The 27,411-nt window shown below is 39.2% G+C and overlaps 1 protein-coding gene across 1 annotated transcript; it reads left to right on the forward strand.

Annotated features, from left to right (window-relative positions):
* The first annotated feature begins 6,704 nt into the window (after positions 1–6,704).
* LOC111189848 (ankyrin repeat and fibronectin type-III domain-containing protein 1) lies at positions 6,705–27,254 on the forward strand. Its single transcript, XM_049475678.1, has 10 exons — positions 6,705–6,866; positions 11,643–11,772; positions 13,384–13,503; positions 13,630–13,851; positions 15,521–15,687; positions 16,874–17,051; positions 18,667–18,829; positions 20,513–20,679; positions 25,228–25,408; positions 26,818–27,254. Exons 1-10 carry the CDS (start codon positions 6,805–6,807, stop codon positions 27,252–27,254), a joined length of 1,827 nt encoding a protein of 608 aa, XP_049331635.1. The 5' UTR covers positions 6,705–6,804.
* Positions 27,255–27,411: the final 157 nt, after the last annotated feature.

The raw sequence follows: 27,411 nt of genomic DNA on the forward strand, positions 1-27,411 counted from the left end.
GTTACTAAACTGAACCTATTAAAGCGGCAGTCCGTAGTATTTTGTTTCTAAACTGAAAGCAGATGTATTTCTGAGTAGAGAAGTCGCTGCGTGTCGGGTTGCTTTTCGCGGGTGTTCTTCTGCTCTCATCTCATGAAAGAGGGTCCGGCTCAGTTTTAAGGTACACTCAGACTGCAGCGATCCCACTGTTTTCTATGCAGAGCAGAGGCAGCGGCGCACAGAGGGCTCTTAAGGAGCGGTAGTGGCGCGAATGTGGTGAAGCGAGCAGCAAAAAGTTGAGAAATTTTCAACTTAATGCAAATGAGAAGCAAGCCGGTAGCCAATCAGCATCACGCAAACAGGGCTCTGTCACTACACAAACCACAGGCTGAACTACAGAGTGAGAAAACAATGAGAAACTAAGTACAGCTTTTTCACACTGTGCTTTACGTTATCTCCCTGTTTAATTATAGAGACGGAGGACCAGCTGGTACTGAGCTGGATATTTCAGCACGGTTTACCGTGTGATAAAAGTATAACAGCGTCTCTTTCGAACACAGCACTGAACTACAACTCTACACATTTTTGCTGGTGGCAGATAAACTTGCTTGAATGGTGGAGAAAGCGATTAGCAGCGATGCCGCGTCGCTGCAGTGTTCACGTACCGTTACTGAACGCGAGCGGCTGGTGGAGAAATGGAGATTTAAGTTGTGGAAACTCAGAACTCAGTAGCTCATTCACCCACAGTGAAAACAAAGAAGAGTCTGCGCTAAAACCTGGATTAATATTGGACCGGGGTTCTGTCGAGCTGTCCTACCTTGTCAAACCGTGCTGCCCTAATGTATATTTAACTGTAAAAATACAAAAGAAGCCTTATTTTAGGGCATGTACCCAGTGAAATTCCAGTAGATGTACGTTATTAGGTTTGAATTGCATAATTTTTTTTTTATTTTTGTGTTTATTTATGAAAATAATTGTAATTTTTGTTTCCATTTACACTTTTGTGCAATGACAGTGCGTCCAGGTTGTTTAATGCACATAACCCCCCTTAAACAGATTAATTATATATAAAAAACCCGAGAAATAATTAAATTATTATCATGTATCGATGGGTAGAACAATTCGACAGAACCGGCGCTTGAACGGTGGAGAGAGGTCTGTGACCAGAAAGGGTTTAAAAGGCAAGAGCTATTTCAGTTATTTGGCTTTTACTACTAGCTTGCATAACGCTGTGGATTTTGTTGCCTGTAGTAACATAGTGTAGCTGCCATACACTTAATGCTAGTGTTTAATCAGCTGCTTAGTAAAGGTGACTGTTTATTATTCTCACATGATTGCTCATCAAAGAATGCCTTCAAACTGCATTTCGACATATTTAGTTTTCGAGCTAACTGTTGGATGTAACTCCACTCTACTATACTGTGACAGTGATTCATCTAAAATGTACAAAATATGCTTTACAAGATAAAATAATATTTCACACTGCAATTTATTTACATTAACCTGCATTATAAACGCTTTTACCCTAAACTAAAAATCACAATGTCTCTGAATTAAAAATATTTTAAACTAATATGCAGTATTTGCACGGACAAAACTGAGAACCGTATATAATCACTCTCTTACATCCTCTGAGGACATTTCCCTCAGCTCAGTTTCTGACTGAGCGCGCTCTCTCTCTCTCTCTCTCTCTGACTGAACATAACCTGGAATCGGATTCATCCGCTCTGAAAAAAGACTGCATCACACTCGCCCATTTTAAAATATGTATCATATTGTCTCCATAATTAGCTGTTCACCCTGTCATAGTAAAATATCAGGGTAATTAAAATAAAAAAAATCTAAATGTATCTTTAAAACAGAACAGAACCATGTCACCATGAACAATTCAACAATTTCTCTCTCTCTCTCTTTCTGTCTCTCTCTCTCTCTCTCTCTCTCTCTCTTTTTCTCTCTGCAGTGCTGGTCTGTATGGGATGCAGTGGAGGATGGGGATGCTCTGGCGGTGCAGGCGTTGCTGTGTAGGGAGCGAGTGAGTGAGGGAGGAGGGCAGAGAGAGAGGGATGTAGTAAAGGAGAGAGAGCGAGTGGTGAACAGTATGAATGATCAGGGACTGGTTCCTCTGGATGTTGCCATCCTTACCCACAATTCCACACTGCTACAGGTGCTCGTTAAGGCTGGAGCAAGACCCAACCCCGTCTGTGAGTGACTAATTAAAAAAACAGTATTGCAAAACTATTTTTATACAACTCTAGGAGTGTGGGTCAGGCATTAGTTGTGCTATGCTACTTTACAACGTTGGTGATATACTGTTGTATTGGCACACTCTAGTTTACCACTGTACTACTTTTGTACATTGAGTAGTGCCAGAACTAACAGAGAATGTTATAAGAATGTTTATCCTTTAGCTTTTCATCTGTATGCTTCTGTTATATTAATGTGCTGCTACTGTACTGTGTATTATTACTATACTACACAGTATTCTGACTGTATCATACTATTTCCAACATATTTTAACCCCTCCCCCAGTGAAAAGGCCATCTGATTGGTCAGAGAAGTTGGACACACTTGTGTCCCTTGCTGGACAGAGGGTGGAGGAGAAAAGGACGGAGCTAAAGGCACAAAGGGCGGAGCTATCTACCCAGGTAGCTGATGCTCACAGAGAGCTGCGTCAGTGGAGTCTACGGCATGATCTGTACACACTCATGAGAGAAAAATTTCACCTGACAGGTATATACACACACACACACAAACACACACAAATCAATTTCAAGGGAGTACCCCTGGACCTGGACTTGCCCCCCCAATCCCCATGTTTTGTACTTTTTCCAGACATGGATATATTTGAGTAGTCAGCGTTTAAAATTAGTTTTGATGGGAGCCATGATGCTCTTGAACGCATGCCGTCCAGGAGAGAAAAAAACACTGCCGCCCACACTAAAAACTGACTGGCTGACTCGCAGACTCTGTTCAGAAAACAGGCCAATCAGAACCCTCTCTGTTTTGAATGCGCTTCATAATTATGCACAGAAAGGAGCACCTTTCTCTCCGTCTCTTTCACATGCACGATTGGGATAAAACATCTGTGTCCCCTGCGTGCGTGTGACAGATTTCGGGAGATTTTATCTGACTTGCGGGCATTAGGAAGCCGTTATTGAGATGCGGTAGACACCCGCGTCTTCCAGGAGACTTGGGACATCTGCACACACACAAAAATATTGTCAAAATGTTAACTAAACTTAAACCCTATAAATGATCATTTATATTTATTTATTCAATTTAATCTCTGTCCTTCAGAACCCCCAGATCCTCCCAGTGCTGCCGCCCTGCTGGTGCTGAGTGAAACTGCACTCAGCGTGTCCATCACCTCACAGAGAGAATACACAACTGGGCTCATCACCACCTACAGGGGTCAGTGTGTGTGTGCGTGTTTTCAGTGTCACTGCCAGGTTCTTGATAGGTAAGGTAAAACTGGCATTTTGATGAGGTCCAGAGGAGGCAGCACTTTTCACTTGTACTTCATTCATAAGTATAACCTTTACCTTATTTGTTTTTTACTGTAGCATGCTCAGCTAATCTGTGCGGCTGGAGGGGAGTGGGGTGGTATCATTGTTATTTTTAGGGCTTAGTTTTGGCAACGTATTATGATAAAGGGGTTACAATTCAATAAATCATATTATACTGCAATACTGTAAGTGAAGAGATACAGTGTGATTTTTTAAATACATTTTTAGAGAAACTGTCATAATACAAAACAGTGCTGTCAACATTAACCCAACATTACCGGATGCAATTAATCTGGAACCATTAATGCATGAATCTTTTTTGGGGGTGAATTAATCACGTGACGAAAATTACAGGACATGGTGATGAATGATCCCTTTTTTTTTACAATATAAAACAGGGTCTGTTACTGCTGAGTTCAGAAGGTAAATTTTTATTTATTCTAAAATTAGGCTCTCTTTCTTTCCCTTTCTCTCTCATAAACTCACTCACTCACACACACACACACAAAAGTGGACTAGGAGCTACAATAGTGTTTATTTCCTCAATTAAAGCTCTCCATTAAACCTTGTCACTGCAAATTCAAATATTCTAATAGAAACTACAGAAAAAGGCATACCAGACCTCTCTTTAAAAATATATATTGTTTTTTTAAGCATAACTATATATGATTATTTTTTAAGCAAATTACAAGCCGTCAACATGCAGCTTGATTTAGGGAATGTCAGTGAGTCTTTGCTATCGTAACAACAGGACAAGTACACCTTATGTGGCTTGAAACACACCAAAGGCATTTACTTATTCTCTTAAATTAATCATAGGTGTGTTTTGGATGTAACATGAAATAAGTCAGTCAGTATGTAACTTACCATTCCTTTTAAGAGCCAGGTGCACTGGTATGTGTCCAACACTACTCAACAGAGGAAACTGACCTGCTTGTTCATGCTGTGAAGGTGTGCCGGCAGATCATTTAACACTAACAAAAGTAATATGACAATGACCTATATTTTGTGTTGATGTGAAGTAATGTTATTTTATTTTCTATTTTATTTTGGCACACATATGGGTCTATTTATGCTGCGTCTGCACTGTTGCTATCAATGAGCATTAACATGTCTTTTGTAAGAGGGCCTTGTAAACATAACACTGATACTTTTATGTACATTTAAATACTCATTATTAAAAGCTTAGTTTTAAGGAAAAGAAAATATGTGATTAATCATGAGCAAAAATATGCTTTATCCAATCAGAACAGCAGGATTTGAAGACAAAATACAACATAACTGTCTAGCTAGTGGGGTTTAAACACGAAACATGAAATGATCCCCTTTCTCACACCAATGATTACCTTGTAAACAATTCATTAAAAATCCAATTTTTTATCATCGATAAAAACTTTGAAATATTTATATTCTCCTACACCCCTAGTATGTTCCAGCAGGGGTGGCGACAGATTTTATGTGGGCGGGGCCTTGCTGCGAGGCGATGCATCAAAACACTTTGGCATTCACACTAAAATAATAACGTGATCATATGTGTCTCTGATCACCTCTGAATGATAGTATTACCACTCATCCTCAAGACAAACTGTATCCTGTTCACACCTGTATGTTAAATCTGAATCTCTCTCTCTCTCTTTCTCTCGCTCTCTGTAGTGGAGTGGAGTTCCAGTGCGGATTTTACTCCTCTGACTGGATGTGGATTTGTTACTGATATTAAAATTCCTGTGTTCCACATCACTGGACTCAACACTGTAATAATAATAATAATAATAATAATAATAATAATAATAATAATATTAATAATAATAACAATTTAGTTGATGAGGATTTTGGAAGTGTGTTGTGAGAGTGTGTTTGTGTGTTGGTGGGTGTGCTGGTTGGGTGTGTAGGGAGAGCGGTATTACGTAAGAGTGAGCGCCTACAATGTAAAAGGATGGGGTCCACCACAGAACTGCAGCCCCCCCAGCGCCACCCCCTCCAGTAAGTACACAGAACAATATATATGATTTTTTATGCTATAGTACTAAGATTCAGAAAGCCTTTAATCCTTTAATAAAATGAAACATAAAAGAGTGATGTGCAAAAGCCCCCCATATCAACACTGTCCTGTGGACAGATTCTATTACCTGAGCTGTGGATTTCTGTAGCTCCTCTAGAGTGATCATGAGCCTCTTAATCAGCGTTCTCCTTGCAGTTGTAGAATACTTTTTTCCATTTTTGGAATATGGATTAAATATTTCTCCTAACCTAACCCTGCTTGAAACTTCTCCCCAACTTTATGTCTGCATGTCTGGTGAGTGCCTTGGTCTTCACGATGCTGTTTGTTTACTGGTGTTTTGTAAAAAACAGGACAGAAAAGGTGTATTTATTCTGAGACTAAATTACACACATCTTAACTAATTACGTGACCTCTGAAGGCAATTAATTTCACTGGATTTTATTCAGGGGTTTCAGAATAAAGTGGGCTGAATACTTTTTAACGTCACACTTCGATAAAAAGTTTTAAAGTGACAAAATGTAAGAAAGGTTAAGGGGTATGAATACTTGTGCAAGCCACTGTAGCTACCTTTAGTAAAACCCGAAAAAGTCTTCTGTGCTCTCTTGCCACCTACAGGCTGGAGGCAGTGCAGCGGCGTAAAAATCAGAGGGAGCAGTCAGGAGGCAGCATTAAGGAAATTACTGGATCAGATCAGAGAGCCCACCTACAGAGGATACTGCACAGGTAGCACACACACACACAGAATGACACAATTCAAATATTACATTACATTACAGTACATTTGTTGGATGCTTTTATCCAAAGCGACCTACAAATAACAGTGTCCTCTATTTGCAAAAGAGGACATGGAAGTTCAAGACAAGAACTTTTTTAGCAGGACCTAAAGAAGGCCAAAGGGGAAGAAGGAATTGAGGTTAGGAGTAGTTAGTTTGTTAGAGGTGTTAGGAGAGTAAGGGCTTTGAATTTAATATGAGCAGCAACCGGTAGCCAGAGGAGCTCAGTGAGCAGTGGGGTGACATGTGCCCATTTTGGTTTGGACCATCTGAAGTGGCTTACTAAACAGGCTGGGAGACCTGTTAGCATTGCATTGCAGTAGTTGAGGTGTGAGATAACCACTGCTTGTTTCAGGAGTTGGGTGGCCTGTTGCGTTAGGAATGGTTAAATCTGTCTGATATTGTACAGGGCAAAGTGACAGAATTAAGTAACTGATGCAACATGTTGTGTAAATGGGAAACATTGTGTTTGTGTGTGTGCGTGTGTGTGTGTGTGTGTGTGCTTGTAGAAAGCTTGAGGCAGCTGAGATCTGCTAAGCGTGTTTCCATGTCCCGGGGACTCAAACACTTCTTCCACTCTGCCAACAAGTTTGTGCGTCTGCTGCAGAGGTAAGCCCACATCATTTAAATATTTAGCTCCCCCACACTGTTTGACGTTATGTACATTAAAGCTCCACTAGGTAGGATTATGATTTTGTGCTCGTGGGCTCCCCCTACAGTTGTATAGTGTAATAAATGTTTCAGGCGGATTAGTTTCTCTTCCTCATTTTCTGGCTTTCACAGACATATTCGGTCTCTTTCCAGCTTCTGTCAGAGTGTCTGTATGTTAGTTTGTAAAGAATGAACCAGTTGTCCTTGTAGAACTGTTAGAACTAAACGTCGGAAAGCAGGTCGCAGTTCTTGCGAGTGTTGGTCGCGGCCGCCTCGTAAAACGTACAGAGTCTGGTTTGAGCTCAGAGGAGCTCCGGCACAGACACGAGAGCACCTCTATTCCTCCTATTACACATCAATGGAGCGCTGCAGTGAGTTTCAAGCTGTAATTTTACTTCTTTAAAAAGATCAAAAACCAAGGAAATCCTACCTAGTGCTGCTTTAAATTACGAATTAAAATTATTACATTAAAAAACGAATGCAGCATGAAGTTCATATTTGTAATGTAAAAAAGCTTTACATGTCTGAATGTAATTATGATATGTGTGCTAAAAGTTATAACAGCATTAAAGTGACAGTATAATTGTATTGGGGAAAACTGTACTGTAATTAAAAGGAGATCCTGTATTACGGTTGGGCATGATCCCAGCTGTTCCCAATAATGATTGATTGGTCATAAATCTGATAACTGGCAGGCCAAGGAAGTGTTTCAATTTGGCGGAGACGTTCTTGGGAAACCCCTGCTGTGTGTGGGTGTATGCAACTAATGACTATTTTATTCTGATGATTATTCGTTTGTTTAGTCGATTAGTCGCAATTATTTTTTGTGATACCCTCCATTTGTTCTTCCTAATGGTGAGGGCAGCTAAACATTTAGACCTCAAGACCATTTGTGCAGGACATTGGGATAGTTTGACATACCTAAATTAAACTAAAAATGGCAAAGTATATTATAGGAAACATTAACAGAGATTTCTAAGATACTTGTATCTATTTTTTTTTTCCTTTTTTCCTTACTTTTTTCAAAGAATATGCCTTCCTGAAATTATTGTTAGTCTGAGAAAATAAATAAAATTTAAATTAAAGTCTGTAGTTACTATGACATATAACTTAATTTTAATGGAGTGGACAAAGTACAGTATCTCCCTAACGCTTTGCCTGCTAAGGTTAGATTAACTAAAGTTATTAAAGGAGTGAAGCCTGTTTAACCCTTAGAACCGTCACCTTGTGTTCTCAGCCTAATTACTCAGGAATCCCTTCACACATAAACATAATCCATATATGGTTAGAAAATGGTATGGCACTACTTTATATAGTTTTCATTTTACTTGCACATTTTTACTAAGTAGTTATTTTGCAAATAACATTTTTATTTTGAGCAGCCATATGGCTTCTGGAGTAAAATAGATCAGGGCATGTGACTGTCTGATATAATTACTGTGTTATAAGACCTTAAAAGAGGAACTGACAAAAACGAAGAAAATACACACCAAAACAGCCTAAAGTTCAAAGGGTTAAACCCACCTCAGCAGCTCTCTGCAATAATTTAACTCACCACGGGTAATATAGTAGATATAGAAGTCATTGTTTAACCTGTATAGAACTAGCAAAGACAGACTGTAAAGTATTGTGAGTTAAATGTGTGTGTTTGTGTTTGTGTTTAATGGACACAGCGCTGCTCTCTCTCTTTCCTGCTCTCTCATGTGCTGCAAGTCCCACCCACACTGAAACCTAATTGGCTAAGTAAGCATAAGAATAGGCCAGTCAGATTGTTCATGAATTTTGTATGTATCTTTCTCTCTCATCCTTTTTTTTCCTCTTGCATGCTCTCTCTTTCTCTCACTCCATCATGTATTAGAAACGCGTTGACAATGAAATTGTCTATAGTCAAATCAAATTCCTATAGCTCACGTTGTTGATTACTCCGATTAATCGTTGCAGCCCTGTGTGGGTGAGCGTTATCTTACTGAACGTGGTCATATAATGTTTTGCACATATTGCTGAGCTGTTAGTGTCCCTCACACAGGGGTGGCTTTTTTATGGGGGAACTCCACGGAAGCACCTGTACACCCTCTTGTGGTGGTGCAGCAGTTCTGCATTATTCATTTGACATTGAGTGTAATTGTCAAATTGCCCACCATAGACCACTGAAGTCATGCGTCATTCTGTAGTCCTCATACGGCTTCCGTGTCTAAGCAGTTTTTCCTATGAGGAAAGTGAATGAGCTTTTTTTAAAAACACGTCTCTGTCACATTCTGTGGTAAATAAATCTGTTTAGACCCCTGTACGTTTTATTCTGTGTATATTTTACACCTGAACATCACTGGATCCTCTGAATCACGAGATCATTTAAGGGTCGTAATGAGAAAAATGCTAACTTAATTTTAAGCTAATGCTACAGCGCCGCTGCAGAGATTAGCAGGAGACTATTTTCGGCGCAACACCAGAGATCTCCGACCGTAAATTAGGAGCATTTTACACACAGCTAGGGTTGCAACGGTATGAGATTTTCACGGTATGATAACCGTCTCGGAAAATACCGCGGTATCACGGTTATCACGGTATCACAGTTTGTTACATATATTATTAAACTGACCCTTAAATAAATTACAACAAAGGTTTTTTGTTCAATTAACTATTTATTGTAGAAATTACATCATCAGGTGAAGGAAACCATGTTTTTCCACTACTCTTAAGGGCATTAAGAGTGTATATATATAAAAAAGTTGGTATATAACCAGATACTGCAGAAAGAGGGGATTTATTTCTGACATGATCCTCACAATAGAGATTTCTATTTTAAGGCTTTCACTACTTAAAACCTTCAACATATGAAAAACAGGCACGTCAGAATTAGAAAATGAACGCATGTAAATGAATGGCGTCTTTCACATCCAGTCCGGCCAGGACCTTTACACGGACACGTGAATCCATCGTAGCACGTAGCACCTGTACCTGCGTGCCCAAATTTCGGATAACTCAGCGCTTTTGCGGGCGCTTACCGCATGGGTTGTGCACGACTACAAAGAGGTTTTTATTTATGTTCAGATTAAAATTATAAACTGAACACATACTTTGCGCTGCACAGCGGGGTGGTGTTCTCGGAGATGGGAGAACAGGTTTGATGTATTTCCTCCTTTAGCTGTGACTTTACGGCCACATTGATTACAAGCTTGTTGATTACAAGATTACAAGTCTGTTTTCAGGCTGTTTGAATGAGCGAAATATGATCAGAATTATGTTAATTAACACTAACATAGAAGCATAGAACTATTATTTAAGAACAGCTAAACACAGTGCGGAGAAGTTCACGTGCGAGAGAGAGAGACAGAGAGAGAGAGAGATTTGCGTGTTCTGATGTGAGCTACTCACAGGTAAAGGTTCTCTTTTATCTCCTCGTGCTCATTTTAGTCCAATACATAATTCTGCAGTTTCTCAGTGTTTTCTGTCGTATTTTGCGGCTAGCGCGAGCGCTTACAACTAACACCGCGGGCCGCGAGGTGCTGCCGCGCTGCCGCTGTTGTGCCGAATCCGACTCCCTGCTCAATCCGACTCCCGCTTCGCGGACAGAATCAGCACAACACCTCCCGCTGTAGAACTGCGGGAGTGAAAACAGCGCTTATAAATAAGTTAGTTAAGTTTCACTTTCAGTTTTCGTTATTTGGTTCGTTTTCATTAACAATAATAATTGTTAATGAAGCTCTAGTCTGATGCACTTTCTGCCATTCTCACCGCTGTGTGCTGAGTAGCTGAAGCGGAGCAGAGTTGCGCATGCGCGGGTGACTTTCTCCGCTGGCTTGCGTTTTACCGGTAATAAGCAAACACACACGGTATGATAACCGTGCATTTTAATACCACGGTATACCGTGAAACCGGTTACCGCTGCAACCCTACACACAGCTGAGCCTAATAATGAACTAACTGCCCTCACTGAGGAGAGCTGAGAGTGATACAGCATAAAATCACTAAAAAAGGTCAGTGATACTCCAGAACCAGCTGTAACATGTTTTAACATTTATCGTCTTTATTATGCAGTGAAATAAATGGGTGTTTCTGGTTCGTTGTCGCCTCAGTGAGGGCAGGTAGTTAGTTGATTAGTTAGTTGTTAGTTGATTATTTGGGTCAGGTGTTGTAATTAGTATAAACTAATGAGCGTAATTAAATACTAAACCTTAAATACTAAGCGCTGCTGAACTGAGAGACACTTTCTCTTGTTATCTGCCTTTTAAAGCTCTAACACAGACTACACTGCTCAACATCACACTGCTCAACATTACTGAAAGAGTTTTTACCTATTTAAATGCTTTAATGATCCTCTGTGAAGAAGCATAATAATCCAAAACGTGATGATGTGAATGGAGTTCGCTGTTGTTATGCAGAATCCAATCCAGTTAAGCATTAGCTTAAAGTTAGCATTTTTCTGATTACTCCCCTTAAACGATCTCATAATTCTAAGGATCCAGTGATATTAAAGAGGTAAATGTACACAGAATTAAACGTACAGGGTTCTGAACATATTTATTTACCACAGAATGTGACAGAGGCCAGTTTTTGAAAAGCCCATTCAAATCCCGTATTGACTTAAACTGCTTAGACACGGAACCCCAAAGGAGCCCCAAATATGGGCATAAACAACATGGCGCCGACTACAAAATGACGACACGATTTCAGTGGTCTATTAGTATAAAAGCTGTGTGGTTCTGCTGGTTGTAGATATTTGCTCTTGTGTTTCAGAGGTGCATATTTGGCCACTGTGTTCTACCACAAAGACAACATCCTGGTTACAGCTGAAGATCAGCTCCCACTGGTGGAGATCCAGTGCTGCTCCACCTCCATCACTCAAGACTTTCTGTGGTTTGCCAAGGTCAGCTGTCAATCAAACATTAAAGCATTTATTATGATGCTGTTTTAATACTTTATAACACTTGTTGGGGGGAATACTGTTAATGATTTTGGAAAAGAGATGTTACTCTTCTCTTTGTCATTTATGTTGTCCAGTCAGGTGTTTCATTATTAGTATTTATCCCTGGCTAGGGGCAGAATTCTCAGTAAGCTTATTTGTCTCAATCAATGACTGTATTCCCTGGTGAAAGAAAAATATACTTAATTGAACTTAAAACATATTGAGAAAAATTGTATGTATGCTGTAAATATACTAACAGATTTATGTACTTGCTTAAAATGCTTTCATCTATTGTTTAAAAGTGAAATTTGATCATACTTTTTAAAAAGTACAATATAGTGTATAAAAAATAGACTAAAATAAAGTACTCTTTTAGTTTAATTGAATTCAATATATTTATTTACAAATATACTTTTGTTCATTTTTAGCAAAGTGTGTTCAAAACAACTGTTACAGTAGTTTAATTACAGTACAAAGCATCATGTAACTTTTTAGAAAGTAAATTAAATTTACTACATTTATAAAAGAAATGTATATTTATTACTTTATAAATAAAGTAAATTTTTAACATGCTAAAAATTGTAGTACAATATATTAAAATATATTTTTATACCCAACGAAGTATACTAGAAGTATACTACTTACAAGTATACTACTTACAAAAGACAAACATATAAGAAGCATACTTGTACTCTAATGTAAATATTTCTAACATCAATTCTTAGTACATTTCTAATATACCTGGTGTATAATAGTGATACAGTTGCAATACTTAAATGTATTATAATTTTACTGTAGGGGGGATAAATACATAAAGTAGTATGTTTAAATGTTACTTAAGTATTTTTAAAATAGTTCCATTTTAGTACAGTAAATACACTTTAAGCACAATTTAAGAAAGTATTGTACTTTTTGTAACTTTTGTACTATTTTACACAATTAAAGTATAATAAGTAAAAAAAAAATGTTTCATTTTTTTTTTTGAGAAGGCGGAGCTATGCTCAGGAAAGATGTTATTGACAGACAGCCATAGCTGAAACAGACATATCATCTGCAGTGCATAGAGAGTCTGAGATGTAGTTGAGCTGTCAGAAAACTAGCTAGTTTATTTATAATATTGTTGTTAACAGAAACTCTCTACAAGGTTTTTTTACAGTCTGATGTTAGCATAAAATGATCAGTGTGATCATAACTAGTTTTTATTATGTTAGCTAACTTTATCTGTGCCTTCTTGGTTTAGCGCTTTTGTCATATTTATTTTCTGGTCTGGAATGAGTCCAAATAGTGTTTAAAACATATTTTTTTCTTCTTATAACATTTACTGTTGAGACACTACATTTACTGGAAAAAACCTACTCTACATGTCACATGTCTGAGACATGTGCTTGGTCTGGGTAGAGGGTGTGGGTCTGCCAAATGAGTAGAAAAGTCTGGCTCCAACTCTGTTCTATACAGAGTGAACTTTGTTGCAAATATGTTTCATTTATATAAAAAAAGATAAAAGTTAATTGTGATATATTGTTGTATTGTTTTTTTGTATAGAGGGTTTGTTTTTTTGTGTTTTTTCTCCAGCTGTCGTGTGCATGGCAGCAAGTGCCGTGGCTGCAGCAGTCCATGTCTTCATCACTCTCCTCCTCATCCTCACTTTTACAGAACAGACACTGCATTCTCAGAGCCATCAGCCAGATACAGGTAGAGAGAGAGAGAGAGAGAAAGAAATACATAGAGAGATATAAAAAAGAGAAAACATTAGACAATAGTAGAAATTTTCATTTTTTCTCTTTATCTTTATGTCCCTCTCTTTGTCTCTCTCTCCAGGCCTCTCTGGGTTCTGTGGATTTGGGACAGGTGTATTTTGAGCCTCTGAAGGATCGTCATGGTAACGTGCTGCTGGTCACTCTAAAGGAGGTTGTGACCCCGCTGACTCCTGCTGACCCCCAACTGCACTGGAGTCCACTCAAACACCTGGAGACCCGATGGAGCAGAGCCCACTTACTGCCAGAACCAACGGCCATGGATACATTTACACAGCAGCTTAGGGTACACACATGCAAACACACAGACTCAATAGGGTCATTTGTTCCTCAGAATCAGTAGGGTCATTATTTTTTAAGGCTCGATAAGGTTAGTGGTTTCTCAGATGCAGTACAGTGAGTGTCTCCTAGTTCCTTAGACTTAGAAGGGTCATTTGTTTCTCAGACTCAGTAATGTCATTGGTTCCTTAGGCTTGGTAAGGTCAGTGGTTCTCAGACTAAGTTTGATAAATGTTTGGTTTCTCAGTTGCAGTATGGTAAGTGGCTCCTCAGATTCAGTAGTCATTCGTTTTCTCAGAATCAGTACAATCAGTGTTTCCTCAGATTCATTAGAGTAATTTGTTCCTCAGATTCAGAAGAGTCATTTGTCCCCCAGATTCCTCAGATTTAATAGAGTCAGTACTTCCTCAGATTAGAGTAATTGGTTACTCAGGTCACTGGGTCCTGACCTCTGTAAGGTCAGTAGTTTATGTGGAGTGGAGTCATTTGTTCCTCAGGCTCAGAGTTTTCTCAGATCATGTAGAGTCAGTGGTTCCTCAGATTCAGTAGAGTAATTTCTCCCCCATATTTCTTAGATTCAGTAGTTGTTCAGATTCAGTAATTGGTTACTCAGATTAAGTTGAGTCAGTGGTTCCTCAGATTCAGCAGTGTCGTTGGTTCCTTATGCTTGGTGAGGTCAGTAGTTTCTCAGATGCAGTACAGTAAGTGGCTCCTCAGACTCAGTAGAGTCATTTGTTTCTTCAGATTCAGAAGAGTCATTTGTCCCCCAGATTCCTCAGATTTAATAGAGTCAGTACTTCCTCAGATTTGAGTAATTGGTTACTCAGGTCATTGGGTCCTGACCACTGTAAGGTCAGTAGTTTATGTGGAGTGGAGTCATTTGTTCCTCAGGCTCAGAGTTTTCTCAGATCATGTAGAGTCAGTGGTTCCTCAGATTCAGTAGAGTAATTTCTCCCCCATATTTCTTAGATTCAGTAGTTGTTCAGATTCAGTAATTGGTTACTCAGATTAAGTTGAGTCAGTGGTTCCTCAGATTCAGCAGTGTCGTTGGTTCCTTATGCTTGGTGAGGTCAGTAGTTTCTCAGATGCAGTACAGTAAGTGGCTCCTCAGACTCAGTATAGTCATTTGTTTCTCAGATTCCTCAGATTTAACAGAGTCAGTACTTCCTCAGATTAGAGTAATTGGTTACTCAGGTCACTGGGTCCTGACCTCTGTAAGGTCAGTAGTTTATGTGGAGGGAAGTCATTTGTTCCTCAGGTTTAGAGTTGTTTCAGATCATGTAGAGTCAGTGGTTCCTCAGATTCAGTAGAGTAATTTCTTCCCCATATTTCTTAGATTCAGTAGTTGCTCAGATTCAGTACAGTAATTTCTCCCCCATATTTCTTAGATTCAGTAGTTACTCAGATTCAGTAGAGTAATTGGTTACTCAGGTTAAGTTGAGTCAGTGATTCCTCAGATTTAGTAGGGTCATTTGTTCCTCAGTTTCAGCAGTGTCATTGGTTCCTTATGCTTGGTGAGGTCAGTAGTTTCTCAGATGCAGTACAGTAAGTGGCTCCTCAGACTCAGTAAAGTCAGTGGTTCCTCAGATTCAGCAGCTTCATTTGTGCCTGAGATGTGCCTTCTGACCCATGTTTGTAATAATTTACACCAAATCTCTCTCTCTCTCTCTAAATAGAAGAAGCTTGAGTATCACAGGAACAGTGGGCAGAGAGCTCAGCCGGGTCTGTATGTTGGCATTGTGAAGCTGTGCAGTTCTGTGGAGCAGCTCAGGGTGGCAGTGCCCCAGCATCTACCCAACCTGCTGCTGCACAGTCGAATCCGCAACAACAATCATGTCTCACAGTAACAAAGCTTCTTATAACACACTATTTCACTCTCTTATAAATATGAAACGTATGGGCGTCAGTCTGAAAAAAATAAGTATATGGACAAAAATGTTGGGATACACCCCTCAGTCATTACATTCAGGGCTTTTATTCAGTCCTGATGCCACAGATGTATAAAATCCAGACTCTAGCCATGCAGTCTTCCTGTACAGACATTAGTGAAAAAATGGGTGGAGTTAAAGAGCTGACAGAACTCCAGCACGGATTACGGATTATTTATAAAGTGTTTAGGAACTAAAGCAACACAGCCTCAAAGTGTCCGACTATATAAAGTTACAAAATGGAGTGTCTGAGGGCTGAGGAGCATAGTGCAATTTGTAGGTGCAATTTGTAGGTGCAATGTGTAGGTGTCCCAATACTTTTGTCCTGTAAAGGTGCATATAAAAAAAATTAAATATCATTGAAAAGTTACTGAATTTCAGAAATTCAGTTCAAAATGTGAAATTCATATATTATATAAATGTATTACACACAGAGTGATCTATTTTAAGCGTTTATTATTTTTATTGTTTATGATTATGTCTTACAGCCAATCCAAACCCAAAAATCAGTATCTCAGGAAATTGAAATATCATATAAGACGAATTGGTACTTTTGGCAGTGTAGGCAGTGTGCCAAGTCCTGCTGGAAAATGAAATCCACATCTCCAGATTTTCCGGGAAACCATTGCACTGACTTGATAGACTTAATATAACACAGTGGACCAACACCAGCAGATGACATGAATCTCCAAACCATCATCGACCATTAGTAAATTTTGCATTTCATTTGTAAATCAAGCAGTCTGGAGGAAGAGTGGAGAGACTCTTCCAGCAGGACTTGGCACACTGCCCACAGTGCCAAAAGTACCAATTGGTTTTATCTAATATTCTATTTTTTTTTTTGAAATACTGACATTTGGGTGTTTATTAGCTGTTAGCCATAATCATCAACAATTAAAGAAATAAACGCTTAAAATAGATCACTCTGTGTGTAATACATCTATATAATATATAAGTTCCACAATTTGAACTAAATTACTGAAATAAAGTAACGTTTCATTTATATCATTTTTTGAGAGGCACCTGTGTATGAATAATATATGATATTGGTTGGAGTATGAAAGCCTGTTCCTTATACTGACTTGCTGTTTCTGAGCGCAGGGAGGAGTGGAGCTGGATACAGAAGCACTCAGTAGGCGGAGTCAGTGGGAGTGGCCAACTTGTGACTGATGGTGGGGCTGATTGTTTGATTGACAGTTCTGGAGTGGAGGAGTTTGTAAGAGATCTGAGGACTGCAGTTACACACCTGCTGACCAAACTCAACATTCCATTATTCAGGGTAAATGCACACACACACACACAAACAATTCTATTGGTCGCACTTCACTACAGGAACTATCATTATCATATCATTATATAACCTTACTGTTACTCCATCCCTGGGTTTATACCTAGAGCAAAGGGGAGATCTGAACCAATTGAGGTACACAATACAGGTTGCTTTGTTAGAAAAAATAGAAATTTCCTTTATTAATGTTTAGACTGACATACACTAATATATCATTTCCACGCTTGACTGACAATTAGACATTAAGAGTTTTATAATAATATAATCTAATTACAGAAATTATGAAAACAACAAAAAAATTCTTATAAAATAAATGATCAGAACCTGAGTAATCAGCAGCCAGAGTCAGAGAGAGGACAGTTGGCCATGCTCTCTCTGGGTGGGCGTACTGGCGGAGTCTGGTTTCCAGTGATGGTAGTAACGGCGTTGAAATAAACGGCGTTACTAACGCCGTTACTTTTTTCAGTAACGAGTAATCTAACTAATTACTGCACGTTACTTTAGCAGCTGAATGAGCGCATACAGACAAAGGGCCCTATCGTACACCCCGCGCAGGGCGTGTAGCGTGGCGCGTTGCCATCGTACACCCCGTCAACAGTCTATTTTTAAGCCTTGCGCACGCCTCCTTAAAATAGCACTAGACTTTTGGATTTTTTCTATTCTTATTTTTTTTTTATTCGTTTGATTATATTTAAGTCAACATTTTGGGTTTATTTTTGTTTGTTATTTTTCTAATAATAATACATTTTTACATACATAATTTATTTTCTTTTGTTCATTTTTTTTATGGGGCGTATAACAAAAGTAAGGCAATAGTTACTTTTACTGGTAACTAGTTACTTTTATAGTGGAGTAACTCAGTTAGTAACTCTTTTTTGGAGAAGTAACTAGTAACTATAACTAATTACTATTATCAGTTACTAGTCTAATAAGTGAATGGGGTAATTGGCCTTCAAAATTGGGGAGACAATATAAAATAAATTATTTAAATCAATCAATAATTCTGAACGGCGAATGAGCTAATGCTTAGAGCAGTTAGCCTCTAATTCTGCTCCAGCAGTGCTACCCGGGGTTAGCAGCAGACTACATGCCAATAATACTCAACTCTGAACAACGACAGAGCTAGCGCTTAGAGCGGTTTGCGGCTAATGCTAATACTACCAAAGAAACTTGTATAATGCTGTACTTCAGTGGAGTGGCTTTACTGCTTCTTACAACCTGACTGGTAAAATTCATACATAAGGCACACCGAATTATAAGGCACACTTATGTTAACTGCACCTGATAGTGAGAAAAATATGGTGCAAAAAATACTTTGTGTTGTACCATTAAATTTTCTCCCATTGTCCTGGCACTTATAGAGCTCCACATCACATTTAATCCACTAGTGGACAATTCTCCATTAAAGGGGCGTCTAACCGACCACTTTATCATGTTCTCTCACCTGTAAGAGAATTAGAAAAGAATAGAAAAGATAATCGTTTGTTAGATAATTTGACTCAACTTTTTTTTTTTTGCATTTTGATTGTGTCTTTTTAACACACTCTAGATCTCTAGAATTGTACCATCTCTCTCTCTCTCTCTCTCTCTCTCTCTCTCTCTGCAGGCGTATCAGTATCGTTTGTACACTCAGGAGTTGATACAGGTGGGTGATGAGGTGTCTTTCCTCCTGCTGCTTCCCCCCAGTGAGGAGTTCAGTTCCAGTTTATGGCCATTAGAGGGCGCTCAGGACGCCAGACTCACCATGCCGCTTCACATCTTTGAGCTGGGTGAGAGCAGCCGGGGTCAGAACCATAGAGAACAACCACACAGGGTTTCTTTCAGGAGTGCTTCCTGTTTATTTCTCATTTTCTAATCTGTGTTTTACAACGTTTTACAGTGTTTCTTGTGTTGCAGTATTTTACTTTAATTCAGTATTTTACAGTAGTTCAGTATTTTACAGTAGTTCAGTGTGTTACAGTGTGTTACAGTGTGTTACAGTGTTTTACAGTGTTTTACAGTAATTCAGTATTTTACAGTAGTTCAGTGTTACAGCGTTTCATAATGTTTCTTTGTTGCAGTGTTTTACAGTAGTTCAGTGTTACAGCGTTTTATAATGTTTCTGTGTTGCAGTGTTTTACAGTAATTCAGTGTTACAGCGTTTTATAATGTTTCTGTGTTGCAGTGTTTTACAGTAGTTCAGTATTTTACAGTAGTTCAGTGTGTTACAGTAGTTCAGTGTTACAGCATTTTACAATGTTTTTGTGTTACAGTGTTTTACAGTAGTTCAGTATTTTACAGTAGTTCAGTGTGTTACAGCATTTTACAATGTTTCTGTGTTGCAGTGTTTTACAGTAGTTCAGTATTTTACAGTAGTTCAGTGTGTTACAGTAGTTCAGTGTTACAGCGTTTTATAATGTTTCTGTGTTGCAGTGTTTTACAGTAATTCAGTATTTTACAGTAGTTCAGTGTTACAATGTTTTACAATGTTTCTGTGTTACAGTGTTTTACAGTAATTCAGTATTTTAGAGTAGTTCAGTGTTACAGCGTTTTACAATGTTTCTGTGTTGCAGTGTTTTACAGTAATTCAGTATTTTACAGTAGTTCAGTGTTACAATGTTTTACAATGTTTCTGTGTTACAGTGTTTTACAGTAATTCAGTATTTTACAGTAGTTCAGTGTAACAGCGTTTTATAATGTTTCTTTGTTGCAGTGTTTTACAGTAATTCAGTATTTTACAGTAGCTCAGTGTGTTACAGTGTTTTATAATGCTTCTGTGTTGCAGTGTTTTACAGTAATTCAGTATTTAACAGTAGTTCAGTGTGTTACAGCGTTTTACTGAGTTTGTGTTGCGGTGTTTTACAGTAACGTTAATTCAGTATTTAACAGTAGTTCAGTGTGTTGCAGTGTGTTACAGTGTTTCTGTGTTATATTGTGTTAGTGTGTTACAGTGTTTCTGTGTTATATTGTGTTAGTGTGTTACAGTGTTTCTGTGTTATATTGTGTTAGTGTGTTACAGTGTTTCTGTGTTGCAGTGAGTTACAGTATTTTACAGTGTGTTACAGTAGTTCAGTGTGTTAATGTGTTACAGTGTATTACAGTATTTTTGTGTCACATTGTACTACAGTGTGTTACAGTGTTTTACACTATTTTACAGTAGGTCAGTGTTTTATAGTAATTCAGTATTTTACAGTAGTTCAGTGTTTTATAGTAATTCAGTATTTTACAGTAGTTCAGTGTGTTACAGCATTTTACAGTGTTCCTGTGTTGCAGTATTTTAAAGTAATTCAGTATTTTACAGTGTTCTGTGTTACAATGTGTTACTGTGTTTTACAGAATTGTTAATATAATTAATTGTTTTACAGTAGTTCAGTGTTTTACAGTTATTCAGTATTTTATAGTAGTTGAGTGTGTTACAGGGTGTTGAAGTGTTTCTGTGAGTTACAGTGTTTGTGTGTGTTTGTGTGTTTCAGTGCATTTTTGGGTGTACAGTCGGGAGTTGCTGTGTCTGCACTGTGAGGCGTGGGTTAAGCTGGAGCTGGATGTGTATCTTTGCCAGCAGGCTTTACGAGAGGCACTGGACAGCAAGGAGGTCTCAGAGGCCAGAGACAGACTAGCACACATCACACAGCTCTCTCAGGTGAGTTTACCTGCTCACACACACACATCACACAGCTCTCTCAGGTGCGTTTACCTGCTCACACACACACATCACACAGCTCTCTCAGGTGAGTTTACCTGCTCACACACACACATCACACAGCTCTCTCAGGTGAGTTTACCTGCTCACACACACACATCACACAACTCTCTCAGGTGCGTTTACCTGCTCACACACACATCACACAGCTCTCTCAGGTGTGTTTACCTGCTCACACACACACATCACACAACTCTCTCAGGTGCGTTTACCTGCTCACACACACACATCACACAACTCTCTCAGGTGCGTTTACCTGCTCACACACACACATCACACAACTCTCTCAGGTGCGTTTACCTGCTCACACACACACATCACACAACTCTCTCAGGTGCGTTTACCTGCTCACACACACACATTACACAGCTCTCTCAGGTGCGTTTACCTGCTCACATATACACATCACACAGCTGCTCACATACAGTTATGCTCAAAAGTTTACATACCCCGGCAGAATTTTTGCCTTCTTGCCTTTTTTCAGAGAATATGAATAATAACACAAAAACTTTTTTTCTACATATGGTTAGTGGTTGGGTGAAGCCATTTACTGTCAAACGACAGTAAAGTTTTCTGTATTTAAATCATAATGACAACCCAAAATATCCAGATGACCCTGATAAAAAGCTCACATGCCCTGGTGATTTTGGCCTGACAGCATGCACAGAATTTGACACAAATGGGTTTGAATGGCTACTAAAGGTAACATTCTCACCTGTGACCTGTTTGCTTGTAATCAGTGTGTGGGAATAAAATCTGAGTGAGTTTCTGAGATCCAGACAGACTTTTGCATCTTTTATCCAGCCACTGAGGTTTCTGGATTGTGAGTAATGGGAAAAGCAAAAGAATTTTCAATGGATGTACAGGAAAAGTTATTTGAAATGTATAAAACAGGAAAAAGATACACAAGGGATATCCAAGGAATTGATATTGCCAGTCAGTGGTGTTTAAACAGTAATTAACAAATGGAAAATCAGGGGCTCTGTAAAAACCAACAAACATTCTGTCCACAACTGCCAAAAAGATTGTTTGGGATGCAAAAAATACAGGACTTGTAAATTGTGGTGTTGCTGTTTAAAAATGCCCAATAAGGTTGAGTCTCCAGACGAAAGCCATTACTGTGCAAATGCCACAAAGTATCTTGCCTACAATATGCCAAAAACAGCACAGAGGCAAGCGTCAAAACTTCTGGAACAGGGTCATTTGGAGTGAGGAGGCCAAAATCTGACTTTTTGGCCACAACCATAAATTTTACATTTGAAGAGGTGTTAACAAGACCTAGAATGAAAGGAACACCATTCCTACTGTAAAGCACAGAGGTGGATACTGATGTTTTGGGGATGTGTAAGCTACAAAGACACAGGATACTTGGTCAAAGTTATCATTAAATACTGGAGGTAAATCTTCCCCTCATCAGCCCAGAAGCTGCACATGGGACGTACTTGGACGTTTCAACATGACAACGATCCAAATCACAAGGCCAATCAACCTGTCATTGGATACAGCAGAACAAATTGAACAAAGGTTCTGGAGTGGCCATCTCAGTCTCCTGACCTCAATATTATTGAGCCAATCTGGAAAACAGCCCAGAAATTTACAGGAACCGAAGGCTTTGGGCAGCTTTACCTTTTGAGACAATAAAGAGCCTCATCAGCAACTACCACAAAAGATTCAAGCTGCCATTAATGTTAGAGGGGGTAATACACGATATTAAGAACTGGGGTATGTGAGCTTTTAATCAGGGTCATCTGGATTTTTTGGTTGTCATTATGATTTTAAAACACAGTCGTTTAAAAAAATGGCTTTACCTAACCACTAACCATGAGTGGAAAAAAGTTTTTGTGTTATTATTCATATTCTCTAAAAATATTCTCTTCTCACAGACACAACTCTCTTTAAGCAGTTTTCCTGCTTAAAATGTATTACCAGCTTAGAAGTGGGAGGGATATTTTGATTATTCATATTTTTATTGTGGATTAAGGCCATTTTAGATTAATAGGAAGCATTGCACTGTTTTCATAGTCCACAAGGTGGCACTAAAAGTGTTCTTATGTTGATCCCAATGCTTCCGACACTGATGAAAATAGATGAATAGTGTAGAGCAACACCTTATTCCTTTACTAACACTGGAAAGAGGTTTAATTCTCTGTTCAGACAGGAATTAGAACTCAGACAAGCGCAGATGTAAAATCTAAACTTTAATAACAAAAGGAGCAATACAAAGAGTAGTCAGAATAAACATGGTCAAGACCAGTGGATAGGAGCCAACAAGAAAACACATACCAGGGTCATAAAACCAGAGGCAAAGAGCAACGCGTTGTAATGCTGTACGAACCAAAACAATACTCAGCTCTGAAGTTGTGTTCTGAGCAGTCAGGTGTAGGGCTGTCCCTAACGATTATTTTTTAAACGATTATTCTAACGATTATTTTTTTCGATTAGTCGACTAATCTATTCATTGAGAAACATATTTAAATAATAATTATTTTACGTTTTAAAGCAAACGATAAATTACTATATTTATATATAATAACAACAACAACAACAACACAAGCCTACTAAACCAAACCCCACACTTATAATCACTTACATGTACAGCACGTTGTTTAGATCTATAACGCTAAAAATGATAAGCTCCCATACACCACAACCGTGTGTTGCACTGTTTTCTGTGACCGCTAGATTTTGTGACCACTGGCAAGTAGTTCTCAGCAGACCGGTGCACTGGCCGATTCGAAACGTGTTCGTTTCTAATGTTTACCCCGACTGGCCAAAACGGTTCAGTTTAGGGCTGAGGGTAAGGTGTAGGTATAGAAAGCTTCCGTTTTGCCAATGAACGCTCATAACCGTGAGCACTGGTCACAAAATTCCGACGGTGACAGAAAACGGTGTGACACCGCAGCGCCGACGGCGCTAGCTAAAATAACTTAAGGCAGCTAGCTTAGCTAAACACCTCAACTTATGAATAATGCTACTGTTTCTGGAAACTGCGAAATGCCATGCACAAATATAAACCAAAAATGTATAATTTCTGCCTGTGGCAGGTTTAAAACCTTTGGTAGACAGCCTTAAGTCTTTTTAAGGACACCCGCGGAGACCCTGATGTAAACGGTAACTTACTGTGTGACCCTGTTGACATAGTGCTCCTGGATGTTTGCGCTTCAAGTGCTCCTTTTGCACGTATGGCAGAGGACCACATTGTTGCCCTTTTGCGTGAAATGCTCCCAAACTTTAGATGCCCGCTGGCGTTTTTTTGTAGCTGGAGATTGCTCTCCGGAGTCCAAGCTCTCTAGAGCTTAGATTCTCTGCCCGAACCCGACATGACCCGAGGCCCGCCCGTAAATCCGACCCGGGCTCCAGAAAATAGTCCGAGATGTAGGCGTCTGTTTTTTAATTATATTTTTATTTAAAAAAAAAATAACGAAAACTGAAAGTGAAACTAAACTAATTTATTTATAAGCGCTGTTTTCACTACCGCAGTTCTACAGCGCAAACGCGGCGGCACCTCGCGGTCCGCGGTGTCAGTTGTAAGCGCTCGCGCTAGCCGCAAAATACGGCAGAAAACACTGAGGGAGCTGCAGAATTATGAATGGGACTAGAATATGAGCACGAGGAGATCAAAGAGAACCTTCACCTGTGAGTAGCTCACATCAGAACACGCAAATCTCTCTCTCTCTCACTCTCTCTCTCTCTGTGTCTCTCTCTCTCTCTCTCTCTCTCTGTGTCTCTCGCACGTGAACTCCTCCGCGTTTGACTTGCAGAACTGTGTTTAGCTGTTCTTAAAAATCATTTTAATTAAATAATAGTTCTATGCTTCTATGTTACCGTGTTAATTAACATAATTCTGATCATATTTCGCTCATTAAAACAGCCCGAAAACAGCCAGTTGGAATTTTTGGGCCCGATCTAACCTCTAATGCTCTCCACAGGCGCCGCCATGTTTACGACGTGCCGACGCACGTTATGCAAATCGATGTATTTTTGTAATCGATGACGTCGATTATGTCGACGCGTCGCCCCAGCCCTAGTCAGGTGTAAGTACTCAGGCGATTTTCCTCCTGAAGGTGTCACATACCATGTAACGTGATCGTGAGAGTCACTAAATGGTGCATTCTGGGTAGTGTGACTGGAAATCGAAGGTAGAGCTGAGTGTGGGGGAGACAGGTGCGTTTTTAGCAACAGGCGTGACATTTTCCTCTTCCTCTTATAAGTTTAATGTTTTTTCTCTTGTGTCTTTGTTTATATACATTTTATACATTTTATATATTTCTTTCCTAACACTATTCTATTCTGTCCTTTGTGCTGCTGCTGTAACTGTGCATATGATAAAAGATTTTTATCGTTTTGATGTGCAGGACTGAACATTTTAACTAGTAAATTCTGACATCCAAGTTCAAATATAACACAGCATTACTTTTTATATGCTGCTTTTTTTTAAAGTCTTGTTTATGTGTGTGTGTGTGTATGTCTGTGTGTTTGTATGTAAAGAGTGTGGAGGCTGTGTGGCGTGAGCGGAGGTGGATAATGGACGTGATGCAGTGTGTCCGCTCACGACAGCGTTTGGGGGCGGTGCCTCTACACCTCATCATGGGCTCACAGCCAATCAAAAAAGAAGAGGATGGAAGATTACCCATCTTCTTACAAACACATACTCACACACTTGGCACAGGTGAGAATACACTTACACCTACACACACACACACACACACACACACACACACATATGGATAAAACATATTGTTCTAGATAACAGTGAGTCACACAGTGTCAGAATCAGCATAGTAAAATCTGTTAGAGATTACTGAGCATCTCTACCTGGTCTGAAGAGACGCGTGTTTAAGTTAAACATTCTAACTGTGTGGCTATAAGCTTCCATTAGCATCCATTAGCTGCATTAGCCTTGTAGCTAAATCAAATCTATTATTTCTTCAAATCCAACATAAATACTGAAATAAACCAAATTTACCTCAGCACAGTGATGAACAAAATACCCACATTCTGTACTTGAGTTATAGTAGAAATAAAAGGTCAAATTCTACTCTAGTAAAAGTAAAGGTCCTCCTTTATGATTTCCTGTTGAGTAAAAGTACAAAAAGTATCAATGTATTCAAATTCAAGTGTTTTTTACTAGTAGCAGAAGTAGCCTAATTTATTATGGCTCTAATATCTTATTATAATTTTTAGACTCTGATTAATCAGCTAATTTAGGGGAAAATACTTTAGTGTTACTCCCACTTCACCAATCTTTAATAGAATGCAATTAATTATTCTGACACTGGTGTCTATTAAAATCTCTGTAAATAACTAGATTTGTTTTAATTTAATCAGTAAGATTTATTTGAAACCTATTTACGAGTTTGATTTTAATAAAAAGGTGCTTTAAACACAGGTTCACTACAGTTCACCAATCAAGCATTACAATATGACCATTTTTAATGTCACAAACATTTCTAATTCTACTGTCACAAACTGTAGTCCTGTATCTGTTTTTCTGTATTATATATTACTATCCTCTTTTTCACCCTGTTCTTCATTGCTCAGTACCCCACAGGATCAGCTATTATTATTTGGGCGGTGGGTCATTATCAGTGCTGTAGTGAGTAACACTGATTAGCATGGTGGTGGTGTATGAGGTGTTAATGTGTGTTGTGCTGGTACAGTGAGTGGATCAGATACTGCAGCAGTGCTGCTGGAGTTTTAAACACTGTGTTCTTCACTCAATGTTCTCCACTCTATTACACACTCCTACCTACAGCTGCTCCACCTTGTAGATAAACTAAAGTCAGAGACAGAAGCTCTGAATCTGTTGCTGCACAGTTTACAGTGTTGGTTATTCTCTTGTCCAACATCATTGGTCATAGGACGCCGCCCAAAGGACGCTATTGGTGAACTATTCTCAGTCCAGCAGAGATACTGGTGTGTCTGATCCACTTGCACCACAATGACCCACCACCCAAATAATAAAACATGCAGGAAAAAAGGAGGACTACAGTCTGTAATTCTAGAATTACAAATGTGTCCTGTATGATCAGTGGAGCTGATTATATAATGGCTGCTTTGTGCAATTTTTGTCAGCAGGGGGCACTGTTTGCTCTTCAGAGGCCTTTTCTCACACAGCCACGCCACCAGTGGACATCCCAGGGATCACTGCAAGGGAACAGTCACACCAGTGCCTGCCCCCTCTATCCTACTCAGACTGCACTGCCACCAGCCACAGCATCCCCGACACCCGGCACCAAGAAAACCAACCCTGCAGCCACAGCAGCACCACCTTCCACCACAGCGGCATCGGCATCCACCACATCCACTCCTGTCCAGAATTCCCCACTTTTCCCTCGTCCTCCCTGTCCATTTCAGTGGAGGAGGAGGAGGAGGAAAAGTGTGATGAAGAACAGAATCATGGAGACAGAGCTGGGGAGTTATTACAGGATCTGGACCTTCAGGAGGAACATATTGAGATAATGTATGATCTGGATTCAGCTGTAGTGAAAACAGACCACACCGAAACGTTTTAACAAACTTAGAAACGCACTTCTAGAGTTAGAGGCACTGATCTAGAGTGACTTTATAATTGTAAAACATGAAGAGACATTAATCTAGAGTCAGTTCACAATTCTAATCTAGTCAGACACTGATCTATTGTAATTTCTCCGTTATGATACAGTCAGAGAC

This window comes from Astyanax mexicanus, chromosome 3 (genome assembly GCF_023375975.1).
Source record: "Astyanax mexicanus isolate ESR-SI-001 chromosome 3, AstMex3_surface, whole genome shotgun sequence".
Taxonomy (NCBI): Eukaryota; Metazoa; Chordata; class Actinopteri; order Characiformes; family Acestrorhamphidae; genus Astyanax; species Astyanax mexicanus.